Source organism: Perognathus longimembris, chromosome 23, assembly GCF_023159225.1.
Source record: "Perognathus longimembris pacificus isolate PPM17 chromosome 23, ASM2315922v1, whole genome shotgun sequence".
In the NCBI taxonomy this organism is placed as follows: domain Eukaryota; kingdom Metazoa; phylum Chordata; class Mammalia; order Rodentia; family Heteromyidae; genus Perognathus; species Perognathus longimembris.
The window spans coordinates 36,445,226-36,468,688 of NC_063183.1; the positions used below are offsets into that span (position 1 = coordinate 36,445,226).

Genomic DNA, 23,463 nt, shown 5'->3' on the forward strand with positions numbered 1-23,463 from the left:
TCCAAGGCCCAGGACTGGCCAAAAAAAAAAAAAAAAAAAAAGATTTCAGTTCTCAGCTATCACTAAAATGACTCCTGTCACTCAGGGGTGCTAAGACAGAAGGTGAAAACCTCATTAATTGCTGCAATGGGTTAATGAGTGGCCAAAAGGGGGAGGGAGGGAGGGAGGGATGGAGGGAGGGATGGAGAGAGAGAGAGGTTCCTTAAGAGTCTATTTGATTAGCTTCATTGTGCTTTTGTAAAAGCCACCAGCACACCTATGTTCATGGCAGCACAATTTACCATTGCTAAAATATAGAACCAACTGAGATGCCCCTCAGTAGATGAATGGATCAAGAAAATGTGATACATATACACAGTGAAATTCTATGCCTCTATAAGAAAGAATGACACTGCCCCATTCATAAGGAAATGGAAGGACATGGAAAAAATAATACTAAGTGAAGTGAGCCGGACCCAAAGAAACACAGACTCTATGGTTTCCCTCACTAGTAGTAATTAGTACACATCTAGGATAGTCCTAGCAGAAGATCACAATAGCTCAATCTATGTACATATGAACACATAAGATGATGCTAAGTGAAATGAACTCCAAGTTATGGAAATAAGTGGTTTACCATTGTTGTTATTTTCAATGTATCATCGGAAATTATGCCACTTTCTTTTGTCTTTCTTCCCCAGGGTTTTACCCTGGGTATCATAGTTACTGATTTTGGTACCCTGGGTATTGTATGTATGTTTACTGGAACTAGGGAAGGGAAGGGGAACATCAAAATGGAGAGACAAAGGGTAAAAGGCAAACCAATGTAACAGCAATGCTTATAAAACTATATGCTGTAATCCAACTGTACAACTTATGGAGGGGAGGAAATGGGGAGGGGAAAAGGAGGGAGAAAAAATGAGAGTGGAGACAACAAATTTGATAAGAAATGTATTTACTGCCTTCCATATGAAACTGCAACCCCTCTGTACATCACTTTGACAATAAATAGATAATTTTTAAAGAGTATATTTGAAAGGGAAGGGAGATCTTCTGTGTCTTGTGAAGAAAAGTCTGGCAGTCTAAATTTGCCTAATCTACATACTTAAGAAGAGCCGAGGAATGCATAGGTTTAAACAATTTTTCATGAAAATACTTATACAAACTTATTAAATACTTAGCACGTAAGTACACCCAATTAAGAAAATGCAACCAATAGTTAAGGTTTACTATGTTGATTCTATAAAGTAATTGTGTTTATGTTACAGGGTTTGAGGCTGGACTGAAACTCATGATCCTCTTGGCATCAATCTTCCTAGTGCTAGAATTACAGCTGTGCCACCATTGGTGAAAAAAAAATTAGTGTGGATAATGCTCACATTAAATTCCATGGCCTGGGGCTGGAATGTAGCTCAGAGGCAAAGTGCTTGCCCAGCAAGTACAATGTCCTGGGTTCAATCCCCAGTACCAAAACACACACACACACACACACACACACACACACACACACACACACACACACACAAATATAGTTAAATTCTGTGGCCCATGCACATGAGGACTTCACATTAGGATGGGATGGAAGCATGCATCTCTGATGCTCGACCTTGGCCTCAGGCAACAAGTCCCTCAACTTCACTAGCCACTGTTCTACTCAATATTCCACATCACTGGGAGAAGATGAATTTGAAAACAGTTCAGCAAATAGTCTCAATCTACTTTCCTCCTTCATCTCTCACTTCTTTACCACATGCCCAATGGTCTAACTACCCTAAACTTTTTTCCCCACCAATTGCTTAGCTCCCCCTCACACACCTGTAAATTGTGCATTCGGATCTTCCTTCCAAAACTAAGGATTCTTCAAGGATTCCTCCACTTGGAGACCTGTCCAGAAGCCCCTCGAGGCAATTTATTATTCTCTCTGTCATCGGTTATCCAAACTGAATTCTTTCCTTAATGACTATTTGCAATGTGAGAATTAAAAGGAGTTTTCACTTTTGGTGTTGATAGTGTTGCCTATGTACTTATAGCTACACATTTCCATGCAGTCCTTACAGAGGACTATAAAGTAGGTACTGTTATTTCCTTGGGTTCATCAATAAAGAAAGAAGTTAAAACAGCTTGCCTTAAGTCACTAAAGTACTAATTATTACAAATTATCACTATGACTAATTAATAGTGATTACTAGAACTGTGATTTAGATCATCTCTATATTCATAGTTCTAGTTTACTTCAAATTAATTTTCTGGTTAATTTAAAAACACATTTTAGAGCATGATTTACTTTTTAAGTATGTGCAATTCATATGATTCTATGTCTTTTCCTCTCACATGGGTATAAAAGGAAAAAAAAAAAGAAAAAAAGGCACCCAGTTATATAACTCGACAGGGATAGAAGCATTGCTGCAACAAAACAAGTTAGAATTTTTTTCCCCCCTTTGGCCAGTTGTAGGGCGTGAACTCAGGGCCAGGGAGTAGTTCCCCGAGCTCTTTCCCTCAAGGCTAGTGCTCTACCACTTTGAGCTACAGCTCCACTTCCTGTTTTTTGGATGATAACTGGAGATAATAGTCTCATGGACTTTCCTGCTTGGGGCTGGCTTTGAACTCCAGAGTAGCTAAGATTATAGGCATGAGCCCCCAGCCCCCAGCTAGGATTAAAAAAAATTAATTATACTAACTGTACAGGATAGTGGACCCTACTGGGAATTTTTAAACTCAAGCCAATAAGGAACTAAAACAAAACGCACTGCATTTCAAGTAAATACTGAAAAAGCAAGTCTATACTCAACAACATATTTTATTCTATGTTAAAAAGTTCAAATATTTCCTATATACTTTTCCTCCTCCCCTCAGTCTAACTTAACCCTACAATGAAGTTTAGAAAATACATTCCCTACAGCCATTCACTTGCCAAACAATAGTTTATGCAAGTGGATACTTTCTAGGCAGTTATGGAGAATGAAAAGGCCCTATTAAGTTCATTAGTTATAGCTGTCACATCTTCCTTATTTGAAGCATTTATTTTGAGAGAAAATAAATTAAGTCTAATGCCACTTTACTATGAAGTTGAGTAGTACCAAAAATCTTAAGGAATTTTTAGGTAGGTAAAGATACACCCCACTCTTCTCTAATCTAAAGAAAACAACTTTCTCCAACCATAATGGGACTAGCAAAGAAGAATTAAGATGGGCTCTGTTCACATTTTGTTAAGTTAATAAAAACAGTAAAGACAAAAGTCTAAGGGATTAAAATATAAGAAATTAAGGGGAAAAAAACGAACTACAGCTTCAAATACTACCTGAGAGAATCTAACTCCTTTAGGGTGAAGTCATTGAGAATCAGTTTCAAGTTCAAAGCAGGTTAAACTTGCTTTCGGCTTATCACCCAGACTGCTCAGCAAAAAAAAAAAAAAACAACAAAAAACACACACACACACACACACAAAAAGAAAACCCTAGTGGACAATAAGTTACATAAAATCTTATTATCTCCATATTAAATTATCTTACCAGAAGAAAAAAAGTAACTGAAAGGTACATTTTTCTTAATAGCATAGTCCCTATCTTTAAAAAAAGCTTGGTAAAAGCGGAGATACACAACAGCTGTCCTCAGCATGGAAGAATGTGCTACGTGCTACAGGGAATAAACAATCATGGAATCACTGGATTAAAAGGAATTCTAAGATTTTCCCATAGGTTTTATTTACATACTAGAGAAGGTGCTAACAACTTATTTTTTTTAAAGATTCAAACTATGACTATATTTAATACTGTAATATTAACTAATATTTTAATTGCATGTTTAAAAGTTTGAAAGCCACAATTCCCCTAGGATGTATAACTGTTAGTGACAGGGTGAAGCACATTCATCAAATAATTTTATTTACTAGATGTTGTTCTTTCATTGGAGAATTTTTACACCATTCACTACTATATTGTAGGTGACAAAATTCCGAATAACCTGAGAAGTTACAAGTACAAAGTCCACAGTAGAAGACTAAACCATGGTCTTCTTTATATAAGGCTACATAAACGGCTAAGTCTACATGTCACTCACTAGCTAGGTTCCAAGTCTTTTCTAGATAGAATCTAACTGGTGCAAACAAAAAGCCAATTGTAAATTCTGCATAAATTGACTATTATCGTTCCCCCCCCCCCCCCCCCGCAATAGCTCTCAGACCCTGCCAAGGATCGGGTTCCACCTGTTGGCACTGAACACAGAGGTTTTTGTGGGAGTGTGGGCAGTTAGCAGACACAGCCCAAGGCGCCGGCCTGGGTGAGCGCAGCCGGTCACTGGCTTTCACAGAAGACCCACTTGGGACTCACCTGGCTCGTCGGAATCCCGAGCCTGGGCTTCTTTTTCGGTTAAACCGGGCTCCTGGGAGGCCGAGGCTGCGGGGCCCTGCTCCGGGTCCTCCACCTTAGTCACGGTGAAGTGCGGCATGGCCGTGGTAGAAGCGCTGGGCCCCTTCGCCGTGGGCGTAAGCTTGCTCCCTGCCTACCGGCTGTCTCCCGGCTCCTTCCCGCCCAGACTCCCCGCTGGGCCGAGGGCGGGGTGGAACCGGGAAGCGCCGGTGCCACGTGACCTCCCCCGGAGAGCGCCAGGCACGCCCCCACGGGGGTGGGGCTCCTGGGGCACGCCCCCGGGATGGAGCCAGTGACGCACTCGGGAGGGGTGGAGCACGTGACAAGCCCCTGAGGAGGGCACAGGGGGTGGCCCCCACCCCAGCCCAGAGCCCCAACAGTACCATTCACATGTACTGTCCTCAGACTTCCCTCACAAGACCACCGCTCGGGTTTAACCCCTGCCTGCACACTTCACATTCTACAAAGAGCATTTGCTAAGCATCAGAGCCTGTGGAACAGTGTCATCTAAATAAAAGTTTTTCTTATCCTTCCGGTAGAAAAAGTATTTTAGCAAATATGTAAGGACACATATTACGTACGTCCCAGTGGACACTCATACAATGACATCTGAGAACAAGAAATGTTCTCAAAGGGGCAAGTTTGTTTAAAGGAGCTAAGTATTTTTTCAAGGAAGGAGTCCAGAACTTTTTCCATTGCAGAGAAGCTTAAACATCTTTTTTTAAAGACCAAGTATATTTGTCCTTTAGCATATATCTAACATGCTTACCTCTGGTACAGTTTACCAGATAACTGTACTGACTTTACAGAGATGCTACCTTTTGCTCTAAGCCAGGGAGATCAGTGAATTTTGGCTGAGTTCATTTCCACATTCATGATGTGATTATAAAGGCTTTGTTGTTAGGACTGTCACCTGACAAGACTATATGAGATTTTCTTGAAGCTGTTTTGTAACCCTCATTCACTTAAGTAAGCATCACTTTTATTGCAATACCAGCCATAACTGCATCTGACTATTTATATTTTCAGTTAGCATATAATCTTTTCCCGGAAGCATGACATCTGAAATATTTGTATATGATCTCTGTTATAACTGATTGCAGAGCTTGATTTTCTCTGTCTGTATTTTTCATATTGGCTTTTGTCTTCTGTAATCATATGTAATAGTGTAATGTTACACAAGAATTTCTAAATGACTGGTTGTCTGCAGGCTCAGTATGAACTGTTGGGTTGATCTGGCAGTTATCAGGCTCAAAAACCCCCAACATTTTCTTGTAAGGATTTTCTCCCATCCTATCCCACCAAACAAATGCTAGGACCCTATTGAAATGCATATGTCAAAGAACAAAATAAACTGAAATTGCATGGGCTGGGGATATGGCCTAGTGGCTAGAGTGCCTGCCTCCTATTTATGAGGCCCTGGGTTCAATTCCCCAGCACCACATATACAGAAAATGGCCAGAAGTGGTGCTGTGGCTCAAGTGTCAGAGTGTTTGCCTTGTGCAAAAAGAAGCCAGGGACAGTGCTCAGGCCCTGAGTCCTAGCCCCAGAACTGGCCAAAAAAATAATAATAATAATAAAATAAATAAACTGAAATTGCTGTTATATTTTATATATATATCATTTCTGAAAAAAACCTGTTTAATATCTGACATAGTCAATTTTTATTAGTTTGTTGGATTTGTCAATAATGCACCTAGATAATTTTTAAATAATTTTCAATTATCACAAATAACACTTCACTATAAATGGTTTGAGATATGAATAAAAAAATCAATATGAAATAAAATATGGACATGTGCCATTGTAAAAGAAAAAAAAGAAAGAAATTGATACACTACTTCTACAAGAGAAGGAGCCATTGGCACTTGCCAGAGCCACTTTATGTCTTGCACCGCACTAGGAACTTTAACACAGAATCTCAGTTAATCATCAAACGGTTGTCTAAAGAATCTACCCAAAGACACAGAGCTAGTGAATGGTGAAGCCCAATGTGAAAGCTTTTAATACCCTTTGCTGTGTGTGGTGTTGTGGTCGGGAACATGGGATACTCTGAAAAGAAAGCCCATATATACGGCCCAAACTTAATTTCAACCATTCCTAATAGCACAGGCTATATACTTGGCCCCACAGTGGAATCATCTTAGGAGCTTTTAAGACTACTGATGCTTGAGTTCCATTTCAGATATTCCGATTTGTTTCTGAATATAACCTAGACTGCAGACTTTAAAAAGCTTTATCAGATGGCTCTTTTCTACAACTAAAGTGGAGAAAAAAGTTTATCACCTGAGAAATATTAGGAATTATTTTTGTCCTTGAAGAAAATTGTTAACCTTGGTGATTTGTAACCCAAATTGCTAGTATTTTTAAAGAAACTTAAATGAACCATCAAGCTGTCAAAGGTTTCACTATTATATCCAGGATTCAAAACTCAGTAGTTTGATACTGTCAGATATTTCCAGTTAGATCTTACCTTTTACATTTATTTTATAAAGAGAACTGAACTGTGGCTAGTTTTTTTGTAGTTGATGGAAACAATGACTTCTATGTGTATAAATCTGTGTATAGCTTATGTGTATAAGCCTATATACAAATGTTACTCTGTTAGCTGAAATGTGACAAACTCCTGTTAATCTGTTTTAAGAGTAACTTATTTACCAACTTGATGCTTTGATCAGCAACTTTATAACATTTCTCACCTAGGATTAAATGCAGACAAAAGTGTAAGGGCACAGAAAGTTGACATCAAAGTTCATGTAATACAGAAAAAGAGAGGTGTGGATGCATAGGGATAGTACAATAAAGATAGTGGCTATGAGAAACAGAAGTGTAAAGTACTGCCAAAATGAGAGACCACTACATCACGACCGAGATGGCTAAAAACTAGTAACACTGAGCACAATAAACCTACTCAGGAGGATGAGATCTGAGGATCACAGTTCAAAGCCAGCCAGGGCAGAAAATCTCATGAGACTCTTACCTCCAAATAGCCAGCAAAAAAACAGAGTGGAGCTGTGGCTCAAGTAGAAGAAAGCTGACCTTAAACAACAACAACAACAACAAAAACCCAAAAACAACAACAACAAAACTAACAGACAACCAAACACTGGTAGCTCACACCTGTAATCCTAACTACTCAGGAGGCTGAGATTTGAGGATCAAGGTTCAAAGCCAGACTAGGGCAGGAAAGTCCGTGAGACTCTTATCTCCAATCAAATACCCAAAATCTAGAAGTGGAGCTGTGGCTCAAATGGTAGAGCAGTAGCTTTGAGCATAAAAGCTCAAGGGCCAGTGCAGAATTCAAGTCCCAGTACAGGTACAGGTGCAGGCACACGCATGTGCACACACATACACACACACAAATGTGCCCAGAATGTGGAAGAAAAGGGACTTTCATACAGGAGGTTGAGATCTGAGATCTGACAATAGTGGACAGTGGTTTGAAGCCAACCTAGGCAGAATCTTCAATTAGCCAGCTGAACTGGAGACATGACTCAAGTAGTAAAAGTGCCAGCCATGAGCAAAAGAAGCTAAGTGAGAGCTTGAGGCCCTGAATTCAAGTCTCAATACCAGCATAAAAATAAATAAATAACAAGCAAATAAAAATGAAAATGGAAGATTGCTGGCAGAAATGTAGAACAGACATCATATGCAATGGCAAAACTACTCTGAAAAAAGTTCTGGCAGATGTGAAACCGTAGCTTTTTTTTTGATGATCCTCTTACAGTCCCTTCCTGTGGTTGTCCCTGTGCTATCACTGTAACTCATCTGAGTACCCTGGATACTGTATATACTGGTATTAGAACTAGGGAAGGGGAAGGGAATATCAAAATCGAGAGACAAAAGATAAAAAGACAAATGACTCCAAAAGCAATACTTACAAAACGATTTGGTGTAAACCAACTGAACAACTCATGGGGGGAGAGGGAAAAGGAGAGGGAGAGGGGGGAAATGAGGGAGGAGGTAAAAAATTGTACAAGAAATGTGTCCACTGCCTCATGTATGAAACTGTAACCCCTCTGTACATCATTTTGACAATAAATAAATAATTATTCAGAAAAAAAAATTCTGGCAGTTTTCTATATATCTAAAACACATAACTTGCTCGGTGCCTGTGGCAGAAACCTGGTACCTCTTTAGAATCGGCATAAAGGTCTCAGTAGGTCAGAATTTTTTACTAGGTAAAAAGAGAATATAAAAGAGATTACAGCATAATACTGTCCTTAAAATTCATGACAAGTTTCCTTACACATCACCATTAGAAACATTGCCCTTAACAAGGCATGGGTGCCTCATACCTATAATCCTAGCTGTTCAGGAGGCTAAGATCTGAGGATAAAGATTTAAAGCAATGCCCACAAAATAATTCAAGAACCTCCACTCTATCCCCTAAATATGTAATTCAACCTTTAAAAATATAGACATTTTCAAACAAAATGAAAAGAGAAATAGTAAAACAAATTCTTGATGCAATTCATGATTCTTGTTAATCTTGTTTTGCCTATCTTCTCTTCTTTTTTTTTTTTTTTTTTCTGTTGTTCATTCTGGGTTTGCCTCAAACTTGCATGGCTTGCTTGGCTAGCATTCTTTACCACTTAAGCCACACCTTCAGCTCTGTTCTTCCTGGTTATTTTAGAGTCAGGAGTCCCACATGAACTTTTCTGCTCCGGCTAGCTTTAAATTCTAATCCTCAGGAACGTGATCTGGAGTAGCTAGGGTTACAGGCTTGAGTCACCAGCACCTGGCACCTCACCTTTTGAAGGAGGTGGGAGGGTACAGGGACTAGAGGGGGGAGATGACATACATTTCATTTTATCTGCACAGACTTCAATACATATCTCCATAGGTGAGGTGTTCTTATTACCGTGTTTTTATAAACGTAATCTAAAAACATTAACAGTAAGTCTTAATATTGTTTAATACCGTGCACATGTTCAAATTTCTCCAGTTACTGCAATTTTGTTTTTGTTTTATAAGACAATGTCTCATTGTGTTGTCAGGCTGGCCTTAAATATGCTTGGGCTTACGTGATTTTATCCCTTCTCCAGGGTAGCATAGCAGGGACCAAAGGCATGTCCCACCGCCCCCAGCCCTAATTATCTCAAAAGTATCTTTTTACAATTGTTCTGTACAAACCAGGATGAAGCCAAATCCACACCGTGTTGTATTACGTGTTCTTATCTTTAACAGCTTTCCTTCCCTTCTCATCTTTCTTCTTCAACCATTTATCCTTTAATTGTTGAAAAATCTAGTTGTTCAATGAAATTTTCCACTTTCTACAGCTGTTTCTTTTTATGCTGGTCCTGGGGCTTGAACTCTGGGCCTGGGTACTGTCCCTGAGCTATTTTTGCTCTAGGCTAGTGCTTTATCACTTTCAGCCACAGAGCCACTTCTGGTTTTCTGGTGCTTAATTGGAGATGAGTCTCACAGTCTTTCCTACTCAGACTGGATTCAAACCAAAATTCTCAGATCTCATCCTCCTGAGTAGCTAGAATTACAGGGGTGAGCCACCAGCACCCAGCAACTGACCTGTAATCCTAGCTACTCAGGAGGTTGAGATCTAAGGATCACGGTTCTAAGCCAGCTTGGGCAAGAAAGCTCAGGGACAGCACACAGGCTGAGTTCAAGCCTCACAACTGACAAAAAAAAAAAGTCATAGTAATACATGGATAACAGTTAATATTATATAGCTCATATATAAGAGCAGTGTGCTAGTCACCTGAGATTGGCATATAATGTACTTTCTTTGATTTGGAGGATAAAAGCCTAGTACTGTACTTGAAAAGTATTTAAAAAGTGGTTGGTATTCCAAAACTTTTTTTTTTTTTTTAGGTATGGAGCTTTGAATGCAGGACTTTGCACTTGCATGCTTATCCTCTATCACTTGAGCAATGCCCTTAGCCCATTTGGCTTTCATTATTTTTCAGGTAGGAACTCAGATTTTTTTCCCAGGAGGGTCTTGGATGTTGATCCATCTAACACAGTCTCACACAAAGCTGGGATTATGGAAATAAGTCACTCCAGCAAGGTTACTGATTGTGATAGAGGTCTCATTAACTCTTGATCTTAGCTGGCCTCAAATCACAATTCTTCCAATCTCTGCCAGGATTACAGGATAGCCAAGATTACAGTCATGTACCACCATACCTGACATGAAAATGCAACCTTAATAAAAAAATAAAATAAATACAATAAATAAATAAAACTTTTCTTCCCTCCCTTATTTGTTTTTGTCTGGGTTTTGGCTGAGTCAGGTGTTATTATACAACCCAGACTTGCCTGGATCTTGAGATCCTCCAGTTTCAGCCTCCTAACTGCTAAGATTATAGTAGTAAACATCACCACACCAGGCCCAAGCTCCTTAATCACAACATCTGCTTCAATCCCCATATGAGAGATCGGATGAAACCTACTGGTAACACATAATAGAACTGCTAGAGGGGCTGGGGATATGGCCTAGTGGCTAAAGTGCTTGCCTCGTATACATGAGGCCCTGGGGTCAATTCCCCAGCACCACATATACAGAAAATGGCCAGAAGTGGCGCTGTGGCTCAAGTGGCAGAGTGCTAGCCTTGAGCAAAAAGAAGCCAGGGACAGTGCTCAGGCCCTGAGTCCAAGCCCCAGGACTGGCCAAGAAAAAAAAAAAGGAACTGCTAAAGCCACTGAATAAATTAACTTTCATCTGTGATATAATGATTTCATGTGTAGATAAATATTCTGTTAAGACTGACCTCCATTTAAGGAAAAGTCTGCTGTGCTCTAACCATTGGTAAACTTATGTTCAAAGCCCAGCACAATCAGGAAAGTATTTCCATGTATATAGAATGAATCATTCTTTCCTTCTGAGCTATGGTTAACCCTGGCTTCATAATCTTTTAAAATATGCTAATAAAAATAATCAGAATCCCTGAAGATGAAACTAAAATAAAGGCATTAAAATTTCTCTCTTCTCCCTCCCCCTTCCTTCCCCTCCTTACAACATACAACCAGATGAGACATCTCTGTTCTAGTATATTCTAATAATTTCCCTTTACTACTATTATTATTATTAATTTCTAGTGATTTTACTGGGTCTTGAACACAGGGCCATAGTGCTGTGTTTGTTTTTTTGTTTGTTTGTTTGCCAGTCCTGGAGCTTGAACTCAGGGCCTGAGCAATGTCCCCGGCTTCTTTTTGCTCAGGAATAGCACCCTACTTAGTTGAGCCATAGTGCCACTTCCAGCTTTTATGTGGTGCTGAGAAATCGAACCCAGGGCTTTGTACATGGTAGGCAAGTACTCTACCACTAAGCCACACTCCCAGCCCCCATAGTGATGTTTTTCTCAAGGCTAAGGTCCTACCACTTGAGCAACTCTACTCGCTTTTTGGTGGTTAGAGATAAGAGATTCATGGCCTTTCTTGCCCAGGCTAGATTCAATCCATGATCCTCAGATTTCAGCCTCCTGAGTAGCTAAGATTATAGACCTGAGCCAGTAGTACCCAGCTATGTGTTAACTATTGTTTAATTTCTGTTGGAAGCTCTTCAACATCATTCATTCATTTTATTGCAGTCCTGGTGCTTGAACTCTGGGTTTGGGAGCTGTCCTTGAACTCCTTTTGCTCAAAACTAGTTCTCTACCACTTGAGCCACAGAGTCACTTCCAGCTTTTTCTGTCATTAATTGGAGATAAGAGTCTCATGGACTTTCCTGACTTGGCTGGCTTCAAACCGAGATCCTCAGATCTCAGTCTCCTGAGTAGCTAGGATTACAGGCATGAGCCACTGGGGCCTGGTCCAAACAATTTATTGAGTGGACTATTACACTAGAGGAAAATAACTGTCCCTGTCCAACCTTACAGCCTTATTGGGAAACACAAAAGACTTAAAAAAATTATTCTTTCATTTCTAACACCCCTCAAAGCAGGTATATATTTAGAGTTCCTGGAGTCAGCTGGCTTTCCTTCAACTGCACTTCAGGGATGCATTACTAAGTCTGTACACTAGATCATGTTAGCCTCTCTAACTGTTCACTCCAACAAAGACCAGTCTTCATTTTCTATGTCTTTCACTATGCCTTACTTCATCAAGTCCTCCAGTCTCTTAGTGACTTCATTTTACCTCAGCTCATCATTTTCATTTGCTGAATTTTTGCACATTTGTTATCATTATACTTATTTGGTATTATAACTAATATAATTCATGCTTCCTCTAAATTTCTTTAGAACAGGTAACAAATTATTTTTCTTAGCACTGCGTCCTTAACACCAGTAGAGGTTTGACCTATAGGACTCAGCAGTGGATTCGATGTTTCTGTCACATTCAGGAGCTCCCCAAAGGGGAAGGTGTCAGGGGGTCTGTATCTTACCTGCATATTTCTTACAATTAATAGCAGAGGACCTCATCTACATCTGAATCCCAGGGAGTAAATAAAAGCCTGTATGATGTTAAGTTCCCTATAAGACAAAGAAATACATTTTTTATTCTTTTATAATATTATTTGAAAAATAATTAAGTAAATGTAATGATTGCAAGTAATAGCAGGACTGCAATAACTGAAGAAAGAGTGCAGTATAGAAGTCAAGTGGCCAGGGGCAGTAGGCATAGCTCACTGGTGGAGCACTTGCTTACATGTACAGAGTTTTAGCTAAGTTTGACCCCCAGGTAAAAACAAAAGAAAAAAGAAAGAGGAGGTGGCAGCAGCAGCAACAACTCAAACGTTGGTACTTACTTTGCTACTAACCATGCTATCCACAAATATCAGTGTCTACAAGCCTTTTCTAATTTAGTAAAAGAGGTTGAATCAGAATTAGACCCTATCCTAATCTAATAGACTAGATCATCAGTTCTTACTTGCTACATCACTTGAAAAAAAACAAAAACAAAAATCTAAACTAAAACCAAGTTATATTCTTGAGCCACAGCACCACCTGTAGCCTTTTCTGCTTATGTGATGCTAGCTAAGGAATCTATCCCAGGGCTTTATGCATGCTAGGCAAGCACTCTACCACCAAGCCACATTCCCAGCCCAATACAAGTTATATTCTAAAATAGGAAATTGTGTATTTTTTTCTGGGTTGCTCAGGTAAAGAAAAATTGCCACTCTTTTTATAACTCTTACAGAAGGAGCCACTTCAAACAGTTTTTCATGTCTCTTTAAGGCATTTTTCATGTTAATGTGGTTCTGAAGGTCTCGATTTTAGACAGCCCTATAGCAGTTAGACAGTCCTATATACACAGGGGAAATTTGACAAACATTTTGATTATGTATCTAGAGGGCTAACACAGAATGATGAGAGGGGTGATATCATTCATGACACATTGTACTTTAAAAGTGAATGGTAAAAAAAAAAGTGAATGGTAACCCCATTAGAGATAATAAAATATTATTTAAAAATTGTAACACAGAAATAAAAAATTATAGCATGGAAATAAGTATTTAGAGTATCATGTGTCATTCAACTTGTGAATAGTCTATGACTAAAGAAAAAGAAAATTCAAGTGGGAAGTTCCTCTGCAGGAAGAAATGTGGGAGGCATGGGCCCTGTGGAGAAAGAGAATACTACCAATGTCGCAGTCAGAAAAGGTGCAAAAGGATCAAATAACAAAAAGACCTTTTTTTTTTTGTCAGTCACTGGGCTTGAACTCTGGGCCTGGGCACTGTCCCTGAGCTCTTCAGCTCAAGGCTAGAGCTCTACTACTTGAGACATAGCACACTTCCAGTTTTCTGAGTGGTTTATTGGAGATAAGAGTCTCATGGACTTTGCTGCCTGGGTTGGCTTTGAACCTTGATTTTCAGATCTCAGCTTCCTGTGTAGTTAGGATTACAGGTGTGAGCCACTGGTGCCCAGCTAATTCACAGACCTTTATACATTAAAATTACAAATATGACCTTGAAATACACTATGAACTTAAAAGATACAGGCAATTGTAGAAAAGGAAATAGCTTTTCTACTGAATCCAGCCCCAAGACCAAAGTGTATGCTAACGCAGCTTGAGAACAGCAATTTTGAAAATATAGAAGGAATAAAAGAGGAAAAAGTAAGTCAATGGAAAACTAGGAAGCTAGATTCACAAGAGGAGAGGAAAATGCTACCTGATGATAGGACTGTTAATTTTCCTTTCATTTGAGTACCAGAAGATACTGAAATTTAAGCAAGAAAATGCATTATATAAAGAGCTATACTTTCACTTCTGTACCCGTATAAACAACATAGATTCATACATGGGAACCCAGGCATATCTCTACTTTTACCTCTAGAGTGTACCCTCTCTAGACTGTGAAGAATACTTTAAGGTAAGTTAACAGCTGCCTGGACATGGATTCTGTTTTACATGTCAAACACATTATTGAAATAGATCCACTTCTTGAAAGAGTGAAAGTTTAATTCTATAACAGGTAAATCACAAATCTAACAAAATTTAACTCTGTACTACCTAATGATAATTATAAAACATTAACACTGGTACTGTCTTTGTATATTATTTTTACAGCTTAAATACGTACTTGTATGATGGATACAAACAAACTATAATATAGAATTTATTTGGGGAAAGAGGGCATGACCAACATTTTATTCCACACTACAATTTTTTTTTGGCTAGTCCTGGGGCTTGGACTCAGGGCCTGAGCACTGTCCCTGGCTTCTTTTTGCTCAAGGCTAGCACTCTGCCACTTGAGCCACAGCGCCACTTCTGGCCATTTTCTGTATATGTGGTGCTGGGGAATTGAACCCAGGGCCTCATGTATACGAGGTAAGCACTCTTGCCACTAGGCCATATCCCCAGCCCTCCACACTACAATTTTAACACAGTGTAAGATTTGTAAAAAAGTTGAAAACAGTTAAGCAGGAATTGACTTGCAATTTTTCCATAAAAGAAGAAATTACTGGTCAAAGTCTAGAACTGTTAAGTTTTACCAAGTCTACCTCACTTCAAAACATTAGGAACAAACAAGAAAGTAAATTCATTCTGATTTCCTGAACCCTCTCTCTAGGCTAGGAGAAACAGTATTTCTTGAAACCAGAAAATGGAAAGTCACTCCCACTTTCATAAGTCAGTTACTGAGGCTATGGTTTTCAAACTTGGATAGAATATAATTTTTTAGGTCTTGAAGATTGTGAAGAACAATTTTTCATTACTAGATAGAGTAGTCGTAATGTGGCATAAAACTAAACATCAGTGTAACAATCCTCAAACTTTTTAACTTTGAGGTCTGAAACATGCCATGACCTCTGTTTCTTCTCATTTCTCTTCTCCATCACTTCATCCCAATAAGTCAAATGAAACTTTGAAGCCAGCTCATAAAACTGTTTTAAGAAGCTCAAGGTCTAGCCAGTTACTTCCTGACTATAAAAACTCTATAGTTCCCCAAATTTGCTCTCAACATTTTTATGTTTGCTTTGAGCTATAAAGCATCATAAAGTTAATGAATTTATAAAAGACTATGTTCATTCTTAATCACAAAAAAACCTTCAACACAATATTCAAGACATTTCATCTAAAGCTCAGTGTTGAAATTAGGTGGGGATCAAGCCCAATAAATCTCTTTACAACTCCTCCATTCAACAGTATGTTAGAGTTGCCTATCATTGCCCTGGGTAGAGCTCAGCTACTTGATCCACTTTCTACAAATAATATAAATTGTATCTAGATCTAGAAACAAAGAAAGATGTAGAAATGTAAAAGGGAGACAACTAGGGGGGAGGGGGAGTGTGGAACCAGGAGGGAAGGAAGGAGACAAGACAGGGTGAAAGAAGTATAAAAATAATCAAATATATTGTGTACATGTATAAACATGCCATAATGAAACACATTGTTTTGTTAAATACATTTCACCAAAAAATGTGATGCACATCTGAAAGGTAGAGGAAAGCCACTAAAGTATAATCAGTAACCACTTCTCCCAAATGGCCTTAAAAGCAAACTGTAAGAAAGTTCCAAAGCTGGATAGAAAGCACATATCCAATCTACTAAATTACAGCTGAGGATTCCCTGTGCTAAAAGAATATTCAATTCCTTGTTATTCCCCTTTAACCAAAATACACATCTCAGTTCTAAAGAGACAAAAAATGAAGAAATCAAAACACATGTTTACTTTCCTTCTTGCCATACACTTCCCTCATGCCCAGTCACCACCTCCACTGCAGTGACCCACTGCATAACCGACCTCCAAGGAGACCTATCTGAGCAGCACAGTGAGAGGCCTTGGGCTCCTATGGAGTCTCCACGATAGTCAGACTGCATTGAAAACCCAGCATCGGACCTGTTCTATGTCCTGGGTGCCTACTTACCATCCGTCACGTCCTGGGGGTTGGAAGCCCGGTCACTGGCGGGGTCGAGGGCGACAGTGGCCAATGAAGTGGTGGCCCCAGACATATCACTCACGGGCTCACTCCGGCTGGTCTCAGGCACACTTTCCCGGGAGCTAAATCTTACTCGGGAACTAGAACGGGAGCTGAGGTCCGGGCTGGTGTCTGATAAACCAGGAATGTCATCGATCTTGGTCGGTGTCACCATGAACCGAACTGAAGCCATTTTGGTAGTGCTTTCAGGAGGATGCATTTTTCTTTTTGACAAAGACAAAGGGAAAATCTCGCAGAAATCTTCCTCCCACACCAGCTTTTGATTGCAAAAATAGAAAACTTAAAAAAAATAATTACCTTGATTCACATTCCACAAAAAGCTCTGATTATGGATCGTTCTACTTAAAATTCAAGCCAACTGTCCTAGAATCTGCACCACTAGTAGCCGAAAAATATATTTTGAAAAGCAAAAGCATGAAAACAAAACGATGCCAGTCTTGTGCAACTTCTCTCCTTTAGAATCAAGCCCTACCTCGCGATCTGCCCTGGTGCAGGGCTAAGGCTCAGGGCCATGGCCTCACTAGCACGTGAAGCCTTTTTCCGTTCACACCTCGCTCCTGCCTAGGTGGCTGTCAGTCCCGGATCGGTGACGTCCCGCAGCTCCGCTGACCCCAGCGCGCGCAGGCCCAGGCTAGTAGATGCACCGCGCGTGGGTCCGACCGCGAAAGGGTGCGCGCCGGGCACCTGCTGTGCGCCGGGTGCGCAGCCCGCGGGTCTGGCGGGGCGGGGTGCGCGGGGCCGCCCGCTGTCTCCGAGCGCGGCGATCCAGCTGGGTCCTCAGGGCGAGGAGCGCACGCATCCCGGGAAGCCGCGGAGGCCGGGGGGCAGGCAGCCCGAGAGGACGCGGGGCGGAGCGGGCTCCGCGCGCGCGAGGCTGCGGAGTCGAGCGCCGGCTCCGCGGGGTCCGGACGTTGCAGGCCAAGGAGTCCCGACACCTCCGACGGCGCTGCGGGTCGCCGTGTCCGCAACACGCCGACGGCTCCCGCGCAGTGTCGGAACGCGCCCGCCCCCACCCGGCTCCGGGGCCCGCGGCCCCCGGCGGTCCTGCCTCGGCCGCCGCGAGAGCCCTGACGGCGGGGGGCCGCGGGTGCGGTGAGGCCCTGACGGCGGAAGGGCGCGGGGGCGCGGTGCGGCCCTGACGGCGGGGGTCCGCGATGCGGGGCCCGCCGGGCAGGCGCGGGTGCGCGCGCAGCTGTTGTTTACGAGCCGCTAGCCGTTCCGGAGCCGGGCCGCGGCGCGCAGGAGCGCTCGGCGGCGGGAGGCGCCCCGCCCCAGCCAACGCCGGGCCGTTACGTGACCTCGCCGACCCTCGCCCCGGGCCCGGCGGACCGCGCCCGCGCTGCCGCAGCCGTCGGCCTCCCGCCCCGCTCGTTCCTCATTCGAGGCTAGCTGTCCAGAGAAGCCAGGGTGGCAGCAGTGGGCGGAGAGGTCCGCGAGCCCCACAGCCCCGCCCCGTTGCTACAGCCTGGGGGACCGCGAGCCGAGCCGTCGGCCTAGGGGCGCGGTGCACGACGGACGTTGTAGTCCGCCGCAGGTCCTCTTGGGAGGATCGGCTCTGTAGGCGACCTGCAAGGGGAGCCACCTCTGCCGGACAGGAGCCTTCCCTGACATAATTCTCAGCCCCTTCGGCCCGCTTCCCAACATCGGATGCCCTCGATAGAACCCCCATCCTAAGTCTTTACAAGTCTTTTCTAAAACAACCGTATCTATCCTCAAATTTCATGCTACTTTCTTTTGTTCCTGTCCTTTATATCACCTATTAAATCCACCTCTAAAAAATTCCCTCAAGGAAAACCTCTTTTAGAGGTGAAAGACATTGACAGTCTCTTCACTGCCCAGTATTTGACCAACTTTTCCTGTTACTATGTTTAATATATAAATAGAGGTCTTTAAATAGATAAATGCTCAAGACCAGAGCCTGAAAATTCCCTTTTGACATGACAAATTTCCTACAGCTAAGAGAAGTGTCTGGGGGCTGAGAATGTGGCTCAAGTGGTAGAGTGCTAGCTTTGAACAAAAGAAGTCCAGGTACAGTGCCTGAGCCCTGAGTTCAAAAGAAAAAAGTTTCTGATTGGGTGCTGGTGGCTCTTGTCTATAATCCTAACTACTCAGGAGGCTGAGATCTGAGGATCACTGTTCAAAGCCACCCCAGGCAGTAAAGTCCAAGAAACTCTTATCTCCAATTAACCACCAGAAAAATCATAAGTGGTGCTGTGTCTTAAGTGGTAGAGCCCTAGCCTTAAGCAAAAGGGGCTCTGGGGCAGCCTCCAGGCCCTGAGTTCAAGCCACAGAAAATTTCTATTTTAAATATGAGGGTGGGGTTAGGTTAGCTCAGTGGCGGAGCACTTTCCCAGCTTGATTCAGGACCTAGATTTCAAGCCCAGAAGAGAGGGTGGGGGCCATGCTCTAAATTTCCTTTGATTCCTTTTGTAGCTTATTTCTATTTTCAGCTTTCCCAGTTGAAGCAAGAAATTCATCCTCTAAGGAATCAATTCTTTCTTAGGCTTACTGCTCATTCAAACCTCAGCCTCTCCTTCCTAAGTTCTGGGACTTTTTTCTCCTTCTTTGGCAGTACAATTTGAACACAGGGCCTCATGAGTACTTACTCAGCTGGCACTTTTTTTTTTTTGCCAGTCCTGGGGCTTGAACTCAGGGCCCGAGCACTGTCCCTGCCTTCTTTGTGCTCAAGGCTAGCACTCTACCACAGCACCACTTCCGGCTTTTTCTGTATATGTGGTGATGAGGACTCAAACCCAGGGCTTCATGCATGTTAGGCAAGCACTCTACCACTAAACCATATTCCCAGCAGCACTCTACTTCTTCAGTTGCACTTCCTGCCTGCTTTTTGCTATTTTGGCCATGGAATTTCAAAGACTTTTCAGCCAGAGCTAGCCTTAAACTGAGATCCATTCTCTAGATCTTATCCTAAGTAGCACAGTTTACTGGCATAAGCCGCCCCCATCTGGCTAATACTGGGATTTTTACCACCAACTTTTGTTCTCTTCCACATACCAGTAGTATACTACATATACTACTCAATACCAATTTATTTGCCTGACTCTTCGGCCCCTGGTCCTTCCCTGGTCAGACCTTGAGCTGCAGGGCTTTTTTGTTGTTGATCATGGGGCTTGAACTCAGGGCTTAGGCCCTGTCACTGAGTTCTTTAGCTCAAGATTAGTGCTCTACCACTTTGAGCCACAGCACCATTTCCATTTTCTGGTGGTTCAATGGAGTTAAGAGTCTCACAGACTTTCTTGCCTGGGCTGGCTTTGAACCGTGATCCTCAGATCTCAGCCTCCTTAAGTAGCTAGGATTATAAGCATGGGTCACCCATGGGTACCCAGCGTGGAGGTCTACCTCAAAGCACTAATAAAATTCTACAGATATGGCTCAAAAGTAATACCACGGGGAACCAAAATTCATTTACTAACTTTGATAGTAAGAAACTTCTACGCTACAGAGTCTAGCTGTGGTATATGTTGCCTAGCCTGTAGTCAAGCCTTAGGTTCAAACTCGAGCATTTCAAAAAAGAAAAATAAACTTCGATAGATCTTCTATTTACAGATCTTTAAACATTTTTAACCCCCTAAATTAGGATAAAATTAACTCTTAAATTCTTTCATAAAGAATGTTACTGGGGACATAAGTTCAAGACCCCCCCCCCTCCTGACTTTTGCCTGGATAGTTATTCTGCAAGACCGGAGACTATGGTTCCCATAGAAACATTACATCCCAAAGACTCATTACACTGAACAAACATTCTCAGTCAGATCCATGTGAAAGGCCAGGATTCAGATGTTTGGGGAATTGAGTTGATTAGCTTAATAATAAAAAGCACACCAGTATTTCCCTCCTGTGGTACTGAGGTTGGAAGACAGGGCCTGGGCAAGTGCTCTACCATTTGAGCCATGAAATCCAAATCCAGCCCACACAATGGTATTTCTTGAATGCCAGCATATATTCAACCTACTGTAAAGTAATTGGATTAAAAATCATTTTATGTCTAGCCAGTGGTGACTTACATCTATAATCTAGCTACTCAGGAGGCTGAAATCTGAGAATCTCAGTTCAACAACAGCCTGGGCAGGCAAAGTCTGTGAGACTCTTACCTCAAATTAACATCCAAAATAAAGGTGGAAGTGAAGCTGTGGCTCAGGTGGTAAAGCACTAGCTTTTGAATAAAGAAGCTCAAAGGAAGCACCCCAGGCCCAAGGTTCAAACCCCAGGACTGACACCATAATTTAAAAAAATAAATCATTCATGGTTGTCCCATGACAGAAACTTAAGTCCTAAGAAAGTTCTAGTTCTCAAAAACTGATTTCCAACAGTAGCTTGATAAATAACAAAAATCCCTGCTTGAAGCCAGGTATTGAGGGCTCATGCCTATAATCCTAGCTACTCAGGAAGTTAGATCTGAGGATGATGGTTAGAAGCCATCCTGGGCAGGAAAGTCTCTGAGACTCTTATCTCCAATAAGCTACTCAGAAAAAGCTGGAAGTGGGTTGTGGCTCAAGTGGCAGAGTAAAACAGCTCAGGGACAGTGCACCGGTCCTGAGATCAAGCCTCACAATCAGCCAAAGAATATCCTGCTTGAATCCCTTATGCCTCATCTTCCTGTTTAGGTCTGTGACCATTACAATAGCAGCTAGCTGCCAAGGAAAGTATAAAAAGAGATAAGAATACAACTTTTAGAAAACTAAATATGGACTATTTCCACAGTGACAGTAAAGCATGCTAAAAGGCATTCTTATTTGTGACAGATACACCACCAGCAAATCTTACCAATCTTAAGTTGAAAGAGAACGTAGAAAAATAGAATAGGGAAACTAAGCTGAGAAACTTTGTCTAAACTCATTGCGGTCAACTGAGCACTCCTGGCTCACCTGTAATCCTAGGTACTCAGGAGGACAGAATCTAAGGATTGTGGCTCAAAGCTAGCCTGGACAGAAAAGTCTGTGAGACGTTTATCTCCAGGAAGTGGCTCCAGTACTCCAGTACTGTGGCTCAAGAGGTAGGAATGCTGGCTAGCCTTGAGCAAATGAAGTTCAGGACAGCACCCGACCCAGAACTCAAGCCCCAGGACCAGCAAGGGGAAAAAAAAAATCACTGCCTTCACTGTACAATATATCTGCTATTATTTTTCAAGCAACTCTTCCACTTTCAACCAAAATGTTATTCGAAAGGGGAAGAAATCCTGTTAAGTGTTGGGGGGTCAGGGGTGGGCACTTCTCAATGAGGGGTGAGTTCTGTGAAGACTGCTCAACTTCTCTTCCTAGTCCCCAGCAGCCTCACAGCACACCAGCGCCATAGTGGCCACATGCTTTTCTCCAAGTGGTCCCTATTACAGAGACACTCTCATCTTTCTTCCTCCAACGACACACAAAATAAGCTCAATTCATCTTGTTTTTAATAACCTGGGCAGTAAATCCAAATACAGAAAAATTCAAGTTTGTTCTATGTAAACAAGTGAACGTGGATTGCCTTAAAACACGATTAAAGTCAGGGATGAAGTCATCTTCGCTGTGGTCGGCCTCCAGGCTCCCAGAGGGAGGCATTGGGTCGCTGAATCTCCAACCGGAGCGGAAGAGAAGGGAACCCGAGCGACTCTCAGAGAACAGGGCGCGGCTGCTGGGTCATGAGTACCTTGAAGCGTTTCTTGACGGTGATGCGGTGTCTCGAGTATTTGTCGTCCGGGGAGAAGCGGGCAGGATGGGCCGAGCAGGTCTGCTGTCCTGCAGGGTCGAACTTCTGCTCCAGAAAAAGAGTACGACCTCAGTCTGAGAGCGGCTGGGCAGGGAGGGAGGGGCGACGGGAGGGAGAAGGGGCCGCCGGGGTCCGGGGGGGCAGCTGGGGTCCTTGGGGAGGGGGTCCCCAGGAGGAGGGGCCGCCGGGGTTCCTGGGGAAGACTGCGTCGGCCACGCGTCGGGCCCCACACCGTATCAGGCAGTGCAGTGCTCTACTTGGATCCCCGCCCACACTCATCGCCCGGCCTTCTCGTCCCCGCGTCCCCTTCGCCTCACCTTTAGGGTGTAGACCCGGTCGCCCTCGTCGTTGAGGTAATACTGAAGAAACATGGCAGCGACTCAGCCAGGAACTACTAAGGCCGAGGCAACCGAGCGCGCCCGCAGCACCGCCAGCTCCCCGCCCCCAGCACGTGCCGCCGACTTCCTTCCGGTACGGCCGGCAGCTCCCCCCAAGGCACGCCGGGAAATGTAGTCCGCACCGCCTCGTGTTCAGATGGCCAGAAGGCGGCGCAGTATGCCGGCCTTGGCTGGAGGCGCCAGCTGCAACCTTGCACCCCTGCAGGACCCACGACGTGGGCCTCTGGGTGCCCGGCTCTGCCGCGGATGGTGGGCCCGAGTGGGCGTCGGGCGGTGGTGCCTGCGTCCCGTGTGCACCCTTCACCATACACACCCACTGCAGGGGCGCCGGAGAAAAGAGGCTGCGGCGGGATTCGCACCCGCTGCCACCCTCGCGAGGAAACGGGAAAGATTTTCTTCCTTCCCCCTTTTACATCCGGTTCCCCCGCCCAAGTTCAAAATATTGGCTGCGAGGAGAGCATGCTGGGTACGGGCTGTGCTAGGAGACCCGAGCCCGGGCGCCAGCATCCGCACCCAGGCGGGGCCTCGGCCCTCTCCCGGGGTGAGTATGGGGCTCGCCGGGCCTCCAGGCCAGCTGAGCCCGTGAGGGGAGCTCAGAGGCCCCGGAGGACGAGAGGTCTAGGAGAGTTAGGTGCGGGACCGCCCTCGGTCAGGCCCTGCAGCGGCATGATGGCGAGA

General features: G+C 43.2%; 2 protein-coding genes across 5 annotated transcripts in view; both read right to left on the reverse strand.

The window, feature by feature from the left end:
• Positions 1 to 17,398, reverse strand: part of Slc12a6 (solute carrier family 12 member 6) — a 62,477-nt gene extending 45,079 nt beyond the window's left edge. For 2 of the 4 annotated variants that reach the window (XM_048332718.1, XM_048332717.1), the window contains exon 1: positions 16,613 to 17,398. In XM_048332718.1, coding sequence (XP_048188675.1) covers positions 16,613 to 16,883 — 271 coding nt within the window. In that variant the 5' untranslated portion in view covers positions 16,884 to 17,398. Of the gene's footprint in view, positions 1 to 4,304; positions 4,562 to 16,612 lie in introns of those variants that run through there. The other 2 variants (XM_048332720.1, XM_048332719.1) reach the window with 2 other exon arrangements.
• Positions 17,399 to 22,074: 4,676 nt separating this feature from the next.
• On the reverse strand, positions 22,075 to 22,847 carry Nop10 (NOP10 ribonucleoprotein). Its single transcript, XM_048332345.1, has 2 exons — positions 22,705 to 22,847; positions 22,075 to 22,432 (listed from the first exon to the last, which is right to left on the reverse strand). Exons 1-2 carry the CDS (start codon positions 22,756 to 22,758, stop codon positions 22,292 to 22,294), a joined length of 195 nt encoding a protein of 64 aa, XP_048188302.1. The 5' UTR covers positions 22,759 to 22,847; the 3' UTR covers positions 22,075 to 22,291.
• Between the last annotated feature and the right edge of the window lie 616 nt (positions 22,848 to 23,463).

Coding starts and splice junctions, on each gene's coding strand:
- Nop10 (XM_048332345.1), bottom strand. CDS start 22,758: ATGTTTCTTCAGTATTACCTCAACGACGAGGGCGACCGGGTCTACACC. Junction 22,433..22,704: donor ACCGGGTCTACACCCTAAAG/GTGAGGCGAAGG, acceptor TTTCTGGAGCAG/AAGTTCGACCCTGCAGGACA.